The sequence below is a fragment of the Carcharodon carcharias genome, chromosome 3 (assembly GCF_017639515.1).
Source record: "Carcharodon carcharias isolate sCarCar2 chromosome 3, sCarCar2.pri, whole genome shotgun sequence".
NCBI classification, from domain to species: Eukaryota; Metazoa; Chordata; class Chondrichthyes; order Lamniformes; family Lamnidae; genus Carcharodon; species Carcharodon carcharias.
The window spans coordinates 223,420,452-223,435,457 of NC_054469.1; the positions used below are offsets into that span (position 1 = coordinate 223,420,452).

Consider the following 15,006-nt stretch of genomic DNA (forward strand, 5'->3'; position numbering starts at 1 on the left):
GCTGGGACATGTCAAAGAATAAATTTATTAGATTTTAAAACGCCCGTGGATGAGGTTTCATGAAAAATGTGAAGGCCGCCTGGGCTCTTCCCCTGCTCCCCCCCAACCTTAAGGTTGGACGGGCAGCTCATTAGATCGAATTAATTAGGTTTTAAATGGCCTTAATAGGCCTTTGACAATTTGGCGGGCACGCAGCCAATTCAGCAGCACACCCACCGAACTGAAAATCTAATTGACGCGCGGTGACATCGGGATGTGTGCCCGACATCACTGCGCATCATTTTATGCATCGGCAAGTGGGTCCCATCCCCACTCACCGCCGGGAAAACTCTCCCCATGGTGTAACTTCTTTTCATACACTATTACAAAAATGAAGAATGCTCTTGGTACGTCATACAGCTCTCAGCTTGGAGTCAGAAGGCCATGGGTTCGAGTCCCACTCCAGGATTTGAGCATAAAAATCAAGGCCAGTACTCCATTGCATTACTGAGGGAGCACTGCTCTGTCAGAGGTGCCATCTTTTGAATGAGATGTTAAGCTGGGGCCCCATCTGCCCTCTCAGGTAGACATAAAGGATACCACAGCACTATTTCAAAGAAGAGCAGGAGAATTCTCCCCGATGTCCTGGCCAATATAGCCCTCAATCAAGATCACTAAAAGAGATTATCTGGTCATTAGCAAATTGCTGTTTCTGGGAGTTTGCTGCACACAAATTGGCTGCTGCATTTCACACAATACAACAGCAACTACACTTCAAAAGTACTTCATTGGCTATAAAGTACTTTGGGGTGTCCTATGGTCATGAAAGGTGCTATACAACTGCAAGTCTTTCTTTCTCCTCACTGAAAAGTACAATCTCTCTGTACCCTGCTCTGCACAGTGCTTGAATCTCTCCGGAGCCTTTTGCTCCGATGCCTGTTGACTTCCAACACTAAGGTGTGAAGTAACTTGATGAATAATCAGAGATGGCAAACATATTGTCTATTATTTGGGTGTCTGATAGAATCACCTTCATTTTTATTCATCAACTGACTGAAGTTAATGCCTTTCTGGCAAGTATTTTGCTAAAAAGGAACATAGCTTGCGTCAAAATATTCCTTTTGAGAAAATGACCAAAAATCCCAAACTGTGTCACTGGAATATGTCTTTAGCTAAAGCTTACCAATGGGGGAAAAAGAGAAAATTGAGTACAGATATATACTTAAAAGTGAGATATCCGCACTTATTTTAAATGTGCCACAATTAAATTACAACCAGAAATATTTCAAATAATTATTTGCCTAAAATGTATCACATCAGATTAATGAGCATAATTTAAATATGCCACAATAGATTGAGGCCAGAAATATTCGAAGTAAACATTTATCTAAAATGTATCACATCATATAAACAATCATAAGCACAAAGAAAAATAACATTAATCAAAGTACCTTGTTGACAATGTCCAACAGAATTCTAATAGATTTGTTTGCAAAGATAAATGGGTTTTTTTTTAATTTTTATGACCTGGCTGGACATTAAGACATGGATTTGAGTCTGGTTAATTTTAGACAGGTACTTCTTTATATGAGAGGCTGGATAATCAATGAGGCATTCACATTGTCAAAGTACAGAATTGGTAATGTCTTGGAGTAGATCCCCAGACTTTGGGAAGGCGAATGCAGTGTGGGGGAACTCTTCAAAGAGCAATAAGATCACAATAAGAACATAAGAAATAGCAAGCCACACTGACCCTTGAGCCTGTTCCCCACTTAATAATATCATAGCCAATTTACCTCAACTCCACTTTCCCATCCTATATCCATGTCACTTGATCCACTTAATGTCCAAAGCTCTATTGATCTCAGTCTTGAGTATAGTCAATGACTAAGCATCCACAGCCCTCTCAGACAGAAAAAGCATCCTTACTTTTGGTGACCGAGGAAAGAAAGTTCAGAAATTATTTTCCTGTTGGTATGATCAAGTCAGACTACGTGATCCTGAGGGGGAAACCTGTGGTGTATCCGGGCATGTTGGCACCAAACTCAAAGATGACAAACCATAAACATGTTTTAGTTTCTGCTTTATAGGGGGGGCCATGTCAAACTTATACAGCATCCTCGTTGCTCGCTACAAGCGCTTTCCCAAAGTGAAGACTCAAGGTGTAGCCGCCTTTCCCAGGATGGTCTTATTTACTTCAGAACTTGTAAGTATTTTGCAGTCTAGGATAAGACATTTAACCAGAAGTTTATCTAAAAAGAGACACTTATTTATTCATGCATATAGGAGTCAAATGATAGCACTTAGACCCCAATGCACATTGGTCTCTCTTCATGTGACCAACATCAGTTTTTTTAAAGTCTTTTTTAGACTCTAAAGAAGAGGAGAGTCATACAGAGTTGAGGCATTGGCTCCGTTTCTCTCTGTGCAGATGTTGCCAGACCTGCTGAGTTTTTCTAGCATTTTCTGTATTAATATTCATTTTTGTGATATGAACATCGCTGGCAAGGACTTCATTTATTGCTTATCCCTAATTGCTTTTAAATAGGTGGTGAACCACCTACAACTGATGGGCTTGGTAGGCCATTTAAAAGGACAGTTAAGAGTCAACCACATTGATTGGGTATGGAGTCACATGTAAGCCATTTGAGCATTAGCCTCTGCCTTTGGATTACTAGTCCAGTAACACTGTCACTATGTTACTATTCCTGCTTTTACTCAAACTGTGGACAAGACAAGTCAGGTGTGGCCATTTTCAATGATACTTAAGGGATCATCATTTGCTGTCAGGGAAAACTGGACAAAACTTTTGGAGACGTCTTTTCTGGCAGACACTTGTAGCTTTTGCACCTTAATTGTTTAAAATACTCATATGCTTGCTGCTCTAAGCTGCGTATTCATGCTGCCTGGTCTTCACGGTAATGTTGCTTTGCTTACCATTTCTATCAGAAAATGCACCTTCCCTTTAAATGGTCCTAAAGACCCTTAACAAACAGCTGAACAGGAGTGGGTTTGATCATCAAAACAAACATTGACAGGTGTGAGTGACAATTGGGAATTATTCTGGTGGCCTCACCAACAATAAAGAATTTCACTCCATTTATGTCGAAACAAACATTATAGTCATACAATGTGCACCAAGGTCCAGTACCTGTTCCTGTTACCTTGGAGATCCAGATGACACATATTGAGGTTAGATTTCCAAGATCAGCAGATAGAAACATTCTATTATGCATCTCCATCCTGCTTGAATAAGGCCAGAGCTCAATAGCCGGTGTCATGTTGAGTAAGTGAGATAGATGCAAATCAATGGGCAGATGGACATCCACTCCATCCAGCTGTGTTTCATGGAAACCTACTTCTTTCTTGAGCTGACCCTGCAGAGGCCAGAAAAAGATGGTGATGATTGAAGGACACTTGAAATTTTAGAAAACAGTTGTTAGTGAAAGTGTTACACTGCTGGTCACAGATGTTACTTTTCCCATGTTAAATAATAATTTACTTTCTGATTTGCCTTAGAGCCACTATTCAATCATGAAAGCTGCCGGAGTGCTTGGGTTTGGCACAGACAATGTCATTCTGGTAAAATGCAATGGGAGGTAATAACCATTATGTAATAGTGATAACTCTGCCTAAAGATATAAAATAGGCAACAATTACCATGCTTTTCTTTTTAGTCACTTAAGAATTTCGGGAGGTGTCATCAATTTCTGAAAGAATTTACACCAAGTACACATGAGTCATGTTGGCAACCACAGCAAGTTCACAGAGGCTGACGCTAAACTGTTATAGTACGAGCTTTCCCAAAGCAATTTAAAATCACAACTTATATTTACACAACACCCTTAATGCCATAAATATTACAATCTCCACAGAGACCAATAATTTTTAAAAAGAAATTTGAACTTTTAGTTAAAATCTGAAAGGATGACATGATTTCACATCTTAAATCCTTTACTGTAACAAAAGGCTAAAAACACTTTTTGACTAAACACTGGGCAGGATGTTATGCCCTGAGGGCGGGCAGGTGCACGCCCGACCCGATCAAGCGTAAAATAGCACGTGATGACATCATCATGCACTCACGCGATATTTTGGTCGGCGGGCGGGTGCCAGAGTCTGTAGCGTGCCCGCCGACAATTAAGAGGCCTAGTAATGTCATTAATCGATTAACTTAAGCCTATTTTCCGCTGCCCGTCCAACCTTATGGTTAGCGGGCAGGTGAATTGGCCAGGCGGCCTTTGGATTTTTTAGGAAACCTCATCCACAAGGAGGATAAGGTTTTCCACATTCATTTAAAAAAAAATTTTTTTTGACATAATATTTATAGCGCTTATATGTTCATGTCAGTGAGTCCTATGCAGGGACATGCTTTGCACATTTTCAGATTCTTTATTTTTGACTTTAATGTTCTTCAGCTCCCTGGAGGCAGCTCCTGCCTTCAGGGAGCTTTCCGTGCGTGTTCGACTGCGCATGCGCAGGCTTTTGCGCTCGCACTCCACCGACCTCCACCCCGGTAGCGCTGAACTTCTCAGCGCGCCTCTCACGCTGGCCGGCCGCTAATTGGCCAGCCAACATGAAATCACGGTCGGGGGGCCTATCGCGGATGCCAGACCCCATTTCCCAACCGCTCCCAGGCCCCCCCACCCCACTGCACCCGCCCAACGACCCGAAAATCCTGCCCACTACGTAGGCAACTTATACCTGAAACCACGAAACGGAACATTCCCCTTTTACTTTTAGCACAGTGGAAAGTACGCTTCACAGACTTACTTTAAGGGAATTGGAGAGAAGGCACCTCCATCTTGAAGTGCGCTCTCTCTTACTTATCTTCTATTGCAGCCTGCTGCTGCTTTCCAGCTGGAAGACTCTGACGGGCATCACTGTTCTCCCCAGTTCACCAGTCAGTCTTTTCCCAATTCCCTACAATTGGCTATTCCAAAGTTCTTTACCATAGCTGTCTTCACGAAGCATTTCCAGGAATATCCAAAACCCAATGGATGGAAAAGAACTTACTCTGATATATTTGCCCATTGATGGATTGCTCTCCCACTTCCCCCTCTTCCTCCCCAATTTGTTTCATTTTGTCAGTCTCTCTGCACATCTCTCTCTAGAGGCCTGTAGATAAGACTTTGTCCTTGTTTGGATTGACAATACTCCTGCGAATCACCTTGGGAAATTTTACTATGTTAAAAGTGCCATATAAATGCAAGTTGATGTTAGCTCTCAGATGACATCAAGATATAACTGGATATTCAACTGCTATAATATGCAATGAACATTTTGTAATTTTATTGAGCAATGTAAATAAGAACCACTTTAAGCTTTTCCATTAAATCTTTATATTCCTCTACTTATGCTCACAGAGGGAAGATAATTTCAGCTGAATTAGAAGCAAAAATAATTGAAGCTAAAGAAAAGGTTTGTTACTTGTACAAAAGTGAATTAATGTCCAATATTTACATTTGCTGTTAATCTTTCCTTGACTAATGAAAGTATGAAAAACTGAATTTCAAACTAAGATAATTTAGTTAATGTAAGTACTATGGATGTGTTTTCATTTTGTGATTGAAAGGTTAATTGGCCTGTATGTTAATTACATTAATAGGGCAAATCGAAATGGTTGGTGTGTTTAGTTTGGCTGCAGATGAGTGTGTGCGATACAAATTAGGTAGTAGGAGGTAAAAATAATGTTTTTCATATACTTTTCAATTAGGTTCTCTGTAATCAAGCCATGGAGTGCTCATTACTTCAATGGATCAAATTAGAATATAAAAATGGCAATTCGCCCATAAGACTGAAAGAGATTGTGTTTCCCAATTTAGGGAAATGTGTTTCAAGGGAAATGGGATACACTCCATTCCCTAATTACCGAAAACTCAATGGACTAAGTGATGCCCATGCAAATAATTTGATTTTGATATGGATGATTTAAGAGCAAATGTAATAGCTTAGGCAGAAGGTTGGTTGACAGGTGGGGTTAGGGTAAATAGCTGTTGTTAAAACTTGGAGAAGGGGTGGAGGTGGGACTTTCAGAGGTCAGTGTTAGATCCGTTTTTTTGCACTGGAGAAGAGAAGCAGGAAATTTGCTGATAATGCAAAATGTAGGAGTTTGGTGAGGAGTAGGGAGGACTTAAATAAACTTCAGGAACACATAGGTAAGTGAACAAATTGGGAAATGCAATCTATTTTGAAGTGACACATTTTGGGAGGAAAAACAGGGAAGGGAAGTATACACTTAAATGGAAAAAGTACTGGAGGGTGTGCAGGTACCTAACAATCCAATTACATCAGTCTCTGAAAGAGCAAGTGGTGAACAGAATATGGTGAACAGAGTTTAAGGTTTAATTCTATGAACTGATACAGAAGAAGTATCGGGGGAGTGCAGGATAAGATATAATGGGTAGTGAAATTGTATTGTAGGGTGGTGGAAATGGTGGAAGGTGTTTAGGTTGATAGGGCCCCTGAATTTATTTCCAGTTTTTCTGCTCACACCCCTCACCTTTTCATTCACCCACGATAAGGTCTCTTCCGTTCTCATCTTCCAACACAAGGTTGTGGGTTCAAGTCCCCCTCCAGGACTTGAACACTAAAATCAAGCCTGGCACTCCAAGGCAGTACTGAAGGAGACCTGCATTGTCAAAGATGCTGCACCTGTTATGATCCCCATGGGGCAACCGTAAACTAAAATAATCAAATTTACCAAATGACCCCTAAATGAAGAAATGACCAAACAAGGTTTCACTTCTTGTAACTTTTACTTTAACATGAGTCGGAACCAATGCAAATTAAATATGAATTAATAGGCACATGATACTTCAAATAAAAAGGTACATTTCACTTTAAATAGTCAATACACCAAAGATACATTTTATACAACCACAAGCATCCACATTACTCCCCATAGACATGTGACATCACATGCAGTTACAAAGTTCTCTAACTTTGCTTCTGGTACATAGAATCTCTCCCTTTCCCACTCAATTGATCAGTCCTCGAGTCATGTTCATCAGCAGCTGTATTCCTGCCATCGCAGGAGGTGGTGACGGCACACACCTGCTTAGCTAGGTTCATGACAGTCTTAATACCACATATTCCCCAAAGACTCCTTTACCTAAACTGTTTAATAAACTCCACTAAACATTTGGTCACCTCTGGCAAAACTGAAGCAGCAGAAGTAAATTTGCCTAAATCACAATCTCTGCTCTAATCCTGTCTTCAGTTTTCTGCCCTGTTTAAGTGTATTACACACATAGAGCTCCTTGTAAAGGTGCCCTCTCTGTTCTCCTATCCGCTGCAGCTCTCCTTTCTCTAAAGCTTTCCTTTCTGTCTGGTCACATGGCTTTCACTTGTTAACTTCCTTCCTGTTAGCATTGCTTCCATGTCAAGGGAACCAGGTCACATAGACCAGTATTTAGTCCTTTTGGTTGTACAGAACTTGAGTATTGCTGAAAAAAGAGCCATGCTAAAGCTCTTGCATTCATCAGGACACTTAGCAAGGATACCAACTAAGGGGAAACAACAATTTATACTGCATGGGAAGAGTGCTGATTGTTTGGCAAGTGGACTCTGATTGGCAGAGGCATTGCCATGGAGATTGCACCAACTGATGGTGACTGACAGTTAACTGCCAAACATTGTTTGAAATTTAAACCAGGCAGCTAGAGCTGATTGGTCAAGCCATTGCCCCAAGGAATGAGTTAGCAATGACTGTCACTTACTTTGTTTAGCTAAAACAGGCGCTGTGTGTGTACATGTGATGTACAGTGTGAATCTAGCTATGTATACCATACGTCCCAAAGACTGGCGGATCATATCAAACAGCATGTCCCAGCCACTGTTCACAACAGGCAAGGTATCGACTGTGCCCAACCAGCCCGTGCTTGCAAAACTCAAATCACAGTGCCCAACATTAGATGTGATTCTGTGACTGGACATCATTTGATGAATAATCCTCAGTGAGCTAAAAATTACACTGACAACCAATTTAACATTGTCAATTAGGCTCGCAGTGTGGAGCATTTGTGTGTACTGGAAGCTACATATATTAATACACAGGGCTCTAAGGACATGTTGCAACCAAGTTCAACAGAAGCCTAAGAAAGAGCAGTCTGTCTTTCTCCTGCGTATTCTACATTCTTCTAACATGAACATTCATCTAAATTGCTTGGCCCTTAGCTAGGTCTGCCAATTCCTGTGCAACAGACATTGTTAAGATATCTTAGGTGCTACTATCAGCTTTAGAAAGGAATGGAGACCATGTGCTCTCATTTGTCAAAACATAGACTCTGCCTCACAAGCCAGGACTATGTCTATGTCTTTGTGGTTTCTTTGTTGAGCTTGAAGTTACTGCTTGTTTTCAGAATTTTTTGCTTGAATTTCATCTCGTGCATCTGCAGAATTTTTTTAAAAGCCTCCAACGTGACCCATTTTCCTTTATTGATCCTGTAACATTTTGGGACACTTACACTTATGACCTGTGAAGGATTTTGTTGCAATTTGTGTTATGATATTGCTCTAATTCTTATTTTAAGAGCTAAACCCACAAAGCCAGCAGCATTGCATTGTAGTCTGCTGCTACAGCAGATGAAAATGTTAATACCAAAAAAAATTGAATTCAATCACTGGCATTTCTTGGCATGATGATAGAACAGCTCTTGGCCCTGAAATTGTTCATTTTTGAACACTTCTGGAACTTTTAAACAATGGGGAAACCCTTGGAAGTCAGTTAGATAAAATACTTACATCATTGAGTAAAATCTTCTTTAGCCATCAACATAATTGGTTTTCTTTGTTTGCAATCAGCCTGTGGAAGGGTCCTCGTGGGTAGTTACACTAAAAAAGGCTTTTATTGATTTGAAAATCTATATGGGGCTGAGGGATCGCCCTCTTTCACTCTCACTCTCTGGCCAAAGATTGCTGTTTTATTATGAGTGCATAGCCTATAATGGAAAAGATAGAGCCAGCTAGTTTAGGGACAGCTAATCTGAAGTTTGATTTCCACTGAGAATGGACATGCTATTTTTGCTGTTCTTCCTAAGATGAGGGACAATGAGAATTTAACGGGCATTGTTGTGAAAAGCTTATTCTATTAATTTCTGTATTTGATGTAAACTAAACTGATCTGTTGATTTACAGTCATGCCTCATCTCTCTAGATGCTTTCTGTCTTCAGTAATGACATGAGAATGCGTTTGATGGCATGCAAGGTAATACAGTACATATCGTGCAAAGCAAAGGAAAAAGTTAGTAAAGGTGTACTGCAGGCTGTAGGGATATATGGTCCACTTATGAAAGGCCCCAGTAATACAAAGCCCAGAAAACTTGAAGCAGACATTTCCTATGCAGTTTCAACGTCTGAATAATTTGTACTTTCTTTTATTCTCAGTTGAGAAAATTGTTGACGTTTTGACAATATTGTAACTGCTTTATAATTCACACAGGTGCGGCAAAACATAGAAGCTCATTATTTTTCTGATACTAGAATAACTACTAGGTCTTTGAAGAGTGATTTTAAGAAACAGCAATTGTCACTCGTGCAGCATGGTTACTGGAAATTAACCAATGTTAGTGTTGTTCACTTCAACAGGAGAGTTAAAGGCAGGCAGAAAACAAGACAGATTGCTTACAATAAAATACAAAGAAAAAACTTGTATTTATACATTATACAGCTGTTTACCCTCTCCCTTAGAACTACATCAAAGTAATTGAAATAAAATTAATTACTTTGAAGTGTTGTTAACAAGGTGGTGCTTTTGTACACATCAAGGTCACAAAAGGTGCAATGAGATCATTGGCTTGCTACTCTTTTTTTTTGCGATGGTAGCTGGGAGAGGAATCGTTATCCTTGTTTTCAAATCCTTCCGTGGCCTTGCGTGTAACCTCCGCCAGCCCTACAACTCTTCGAGATATCTGCGCTCGTCTAATTCCGGTCTTCAGGATATCCCTAATTTTAATCGCTCCACCATTGGCAGCCATGTCCTCAGTTGACAAGGCCCCAAGCTCGGGAATTCCCTGCTAAACCTCTCCACCTCTTGACAGCTCTTTCATTCCTTAAGATGCTACCTAAAGCCTACCTCTTTGACCAGACTGTGCATCTTCTACCTTGGTGTCATATTTGGCCTGATAATAGCGCTGTGAACCAGCTTGGGATGTTTCAATATATCAAAAGCAGCATATAAAGAAAACATTTTTTATGCATTCATGGAATGTTAGCATTGCTGGCAAGGCCAACGTTTCTTGCCCATCCCTGATTACCCTTGTTGTTGCCTGGTATACATAAGAATATAATAAATAGGAGCAGGAGGAGGACCTTCAAGCTCTGTCATTCAATCATAAGTGATTTTCTACCTCAACTTCATTTTCTCGCCATATCCCCATATCCCTTGATTCCCGTACAGCAGGATTTTTCAGTCAGCGTGCAGGAGCAGGTCTGACATGCCAACGTGTAAAATGGTGCACGATAACGTCAGGCGTGCGTCCCAATGTCATCGTGCTGAGTTGCGCTGTTTCGTTCGGCAGGCACATGCCAGAGTCAGCTGCGCACCCACCAATATGTAAGCGGCCTATTAAGGCCATTAAGGAACCAGTGAAGGTAATCGTTAACGCTGCCCGTCCAATCTTAAGGTTGGCGGGCAGGTGAAAAGGCCAAGCAGTTTTGCGTTTTTTGGGAAACCTCGTTCACGAGCGGGATGAGGTTTCCTAAAGCGTTTATTAATTAAATTTTAACATTTTCATAAATGACATGGTCATATGAGGGGACATGTTTAAATAAATCTTCCAACCATTTATTTAATTTTTTCAACATCGATCCAATCTGCCTGAGGCAGCTCCGTGCCTCAGGGAGATTGAAGTGCCCTTTCGCTAAGCGAGCCTTAATTGGCCCACCCGCGTAAAATGGCGGCGCAGGGACGATCGTGGGCGGCGATAAGCTCCACGGCTGCCCCGCCCATCACACCGAGCCTACCCACTGCCTGAAAAATTCAGGCCTTAGTGTCCAAAAATCTATCAATCTCAGTTATACTCAACAACAGAGCATCCACAGCCCTCTGAGATAGAGAATTCCAAAGATTCACAACCCTCTGGCGGAATAAATTTTTTCTCATCTCAGTTCTAAATGGCTGATTATCTGAAGATTATGAACCCGTGTTCTAGATTCTTCAGCCAGGAATCTACTCAGCATCTACCCTGCCAAGCCCTCTAAGAATCTTATACATTTCAATAAGATCACCTCTCATTGTACTAAACACCAAAGAGTATAGGTCACACCAGAAGATCTCACTGTCCTTGGCCAAAATGTTCCACTTTATTTATCAATGAAGGACATTTCCCTTTGGGATTCTAAAAGGCTGAGAGCCTCTACATCTCAGAAACACATAGAGCAAACTAACATGACTTTTCCTACATTTTATGCCACAGCACAATCTATAACAACACAGCAATTTTCTGCCTGGGTATACAAGGTTTGAGAGTTATTGCAAACCACAACTGTGGTTATTTTTGGATGGGTTTACCAATTTTAGTTATATTTTTGCATTGGGGTGGGCAGGAACTTATTGGGACTGCATCATCCTACCTTTCAGCAACCGTCTGAGATACCTCCAGACTTTGGCTCAGCTGAAAAACTGTCCAGCCTGGCCCTGGCACAAGGTTTGCCAGTCATCTTCTGACAAATGCATTCCATTTAATTTGTGCCTGCAGTATAGTTCCTTTTTTTTTTAAGTATATGGGGGAGAATTTTCTCCCCATTGGCTGAGGCGGGGGGGGTGGGGGGGGGCGGTGTTGGGCAGGAGTGGGTGCGATCGGGCACGAAACCATTCCCCACCCGCGATCGGCTGCACACCGCCATTTTACGTGGACGGGCCAATTAAGGCTGTGCGCTCCCCGGGCGGGCTTGGGGAGGGGTGTAGGCCGAGTTGGGGCCTGCGTCCTTTCATGCATGCACGCGAAAGAGCGCAGAAATCTCCCTGAGGCACAGAGCTGCCTCAGGGAGATTAGTTTGATTTATAAAAGATTTAGTAAAGGAAAAAAAAATATTTTCAAGACATGTCCCCCCATGTGACAGTGTTACATGAGCTGGGACATGTCAATGAACCTTAATAAAAACTTTCATTCAATTTATAAACCCTTCATGAAACCTCATCCCGCCCGTGGATGGGGTCTCATGAGAAATGCGAAGTCCGCCTGGGCTCTTCTCCTGCCTCTCCCCCGCCGACCTTAAGGTTGGACGGGCAGCTCAGTTAATCACTTTAATTAGTTTTTAAATGGCCTTAATAGGTCGGCGGGTGCGCAGCCGAGTTCGCTGGGCTCTCGCCGAACTGAGGATCAGAATGGCGCGCGGCGACATCTGGACACACGGCCGACGTCACCAGGCATCATTTTATGCATTGGCGAGTGGGGTCCACTCCCACTGCTTGCCTACCCGAAGATTCTGGCCTATATGGAGCTTAAAATTCTTTCTGGGGGGTGGTGGGCTGGCGGGGAGGGGGTCTGGTGGGGTGGGGGGTTGGGGTTGCGGTGGTTGGAGGTGGGGTCAGGGTGGGTTGGGAGTGGTGCTGGATTCGGGCCTGATTGGCAATGAGGCCACGCAGAACACAGGCCCAAATCAGGAGGCCTGATCCCCGACTGAAACTGGGCCTCAAGACTCACTGACGTCAATGGAGCGAGCAAGCCACCCGAGCTATCGTTTCTCTACGGGCAACGCGTCCATTTGAGTAAGAGAGTATCGGCTCATTGGTCTGACCACCAACACTTCAAAACCTCAAGTCCCGTAAGGGGGGTCTGGAGCAGTATCGGAGGTGGGGAGCAAGCAACCGGGATATGGCGGAGTCAAGACAGCACTGCTGGTTGCACGGCAACGTGTTCTAAAAATGCAAAAAAAGAGTAATTTTGCTTTGTTTGATGGAGGCTGCAGCCCAGGCTAATACCTGCTCACTCTGCAAATATCGAATTTCTGGAAGGGGCTCCTAAAACAGATGTTGGGCCCTTCATTTGCATGTGTTAATGGACCCAGCACTGGCTTAAGCGGCCACCCAGCAGGGTATGGAAAATTTAGGGTTGGATGCAGGATTTTTGGGTTGATGAGAGGGGGTGGGGGGGGGGGGCGGGGCGGGCCCTGCTTCTCTGACGCATAAAACGACGCGGGGTGATGTTGGCCGTTGGGGGTGGGGGGGGGAGCGGTGGGGGGGGTCCGAACAACACCACGCATCATTTCGATTTTTCAGTTCGGCAAGCGCACAGCCGAGTCAGCTGCACACCCATCGAGTTATCAAAGTCCTATTGAGGCCATTAACAAAGTAATTCGAGTTGTTAAGAAAGTTGCCCGTCCAACCTTAAGGTCAGCGGGGGTGGGGGGGGGGTGGTGGGTGGGGCAGGCGAAGAGCCCAAGCGGCTTTCACATTCTTCATGAGACCTCATCCACGGGCGGGAGGAGGTTTCATGAAGGGTTCACTCATCAAATTTTAAAATTTCAAACATTTGATAAACATGTCCCACCTCGTGTGACCCTGTCCCATGAGGGGACATGTCTAAATAATTTTTCTGTCTTTAATAAAGACTTTCATCCCGAACTTAATGGCGGCACGGCCCCTGATCAGGTTTGCGCCGGTCCCCGCGCAACCACCCCCACAATGGGGGAAATTTCTTCCCCGGGTGACCGTGGGGCCCAGGATATGGGTCACTGAAATATGGGCCTTGTTGTACTCATTTTCGGGAGCAACGAATTTGTCTAGTTAAGTTAATAATTATACGTGCAACAGCTAGAAACAAACCTACAATGAAAACCTGACTAAACCCACAGCAAAAACTATTCTTTCAATCGTAGGGAACAGCCATTTTTTTTAAAGCTGTATAGAGCACGCACACATAAAGCAAGGAACTAATAATGGGTTTTTCTTACAGGGCGTTGTTCCTTTGTATGTCAATGCTACAGCTGGGACCACTGTGTTTGGAGCCTTTGATCCCCTCAATGACATTGCAGACATCTGTGAAAGGCACAGCCTTTGGATGCATGTTGATGTAAGGATCTTTCAAATACAATAGGATTGTTTAATCACACCTGTTTGAAGATTTGATACCATAATCCACTCGCTATGAATACAGGGCAGAAAATGCTAGAAGTACTCTTGCATTGGAAAGCAAACAGAAAGAAGTGACTCAGATGCTGAAGGCTCCACACAGCTTAGCCGCATCCCAGTATTTCCCTGCAAGCCGCCATTTTCCAATAAAGAAAGAAAAGCTTGTTTTCTTATAGCACATTTCACAAGCATAGCAGGCCACAAAGTGTTTTACAGCCACTGCAGTACTTTTGGACCCTACGGCCCAGTTACTATTGTAGGAAACAGAGCAATCAGTCTGCACACAGCAACTCCTGCAAACGGCAATGTGACATGACCAGATAATGTTCGATGATGAGTGAGAGATAATTATCAGCCAGGACTCCAGCAATAAGTCCCCTGCTCTTCTGCCCAAATGGTGCCACGCAATCTTCTAAATCCACCTTACAGGGCAGTCAGGGTGTCAGTTTAGCATCTCATTCAAAGGACAACGCCTCCTACAGAGTAGCTCCCCCTCAGTACTACACTGGAATGTTAGCATTTGGTTTTGGTTCTCAAGTCCTGGGGCAGGGTTTTGTTTTTTGGCGTGCGGGTGTGGCCACTGCACCCAGAAGCAGCCGGGAATCAGGCCACCACCCCCGATCGGCCCCCAACTGTGATTTCACGCTGGCTGGCCAATTACCTTCTGTCGCAGAGCTGGTATTTACTACCTTCGACTAAACACTCAAATGATGTGCTATAATAAGTGACTGCTTTTCCTTTCAGACCCTCTGCCACAATGTGCGATTCTTTAGGAGACCCTCAGTACTTAAACACCACCACACACACACAGAGACGGCACTCGTAAGGAGAAAGTATTTCCAGCGGTGTGTCATTTTAGCTTCTTTTGGGGATTTGGGCATTACTGGCAAGGCCAGCATTTTGTTGCCCTCCCCAAATGGGTTTGCTAGGCCATTGCAGAGGGCATTTAAAAG

At 43.1% G+C, this 15,006-nt stretch overlaps 1 protein-coding gene across 1 annotated transcript in view; it reads left to right on the top strand.

Moving 5' to 3' along the window:
* gad3 (glutamate decarboxylase 3) overlaps nt 1-15,006 on the top strand; it is a 41,357-nt gene that overhangs the window by 12,688 nt on the left and 13,663 nt on the right. The window contains exons 5-8 of the mRNA XM_041184156.1: nt 2,070-2,185; nt 3,499-3,578; nt 5,346-5,400; nt 13,878-13,994. Of these exons, the coding sequence (XP_041040090.1) occupies nt 2,070-2,185; nt 3,499-3,578; nt 5,346-5,400; nt 13,878-13,994 (368 nt within the window). The remainder of the gene's footprint in view (nt 1-2,069; nt 2,186-3,498; nt 3,579-5,345; nt 5,401-13,877; nt 13,995-15,006) is intronic.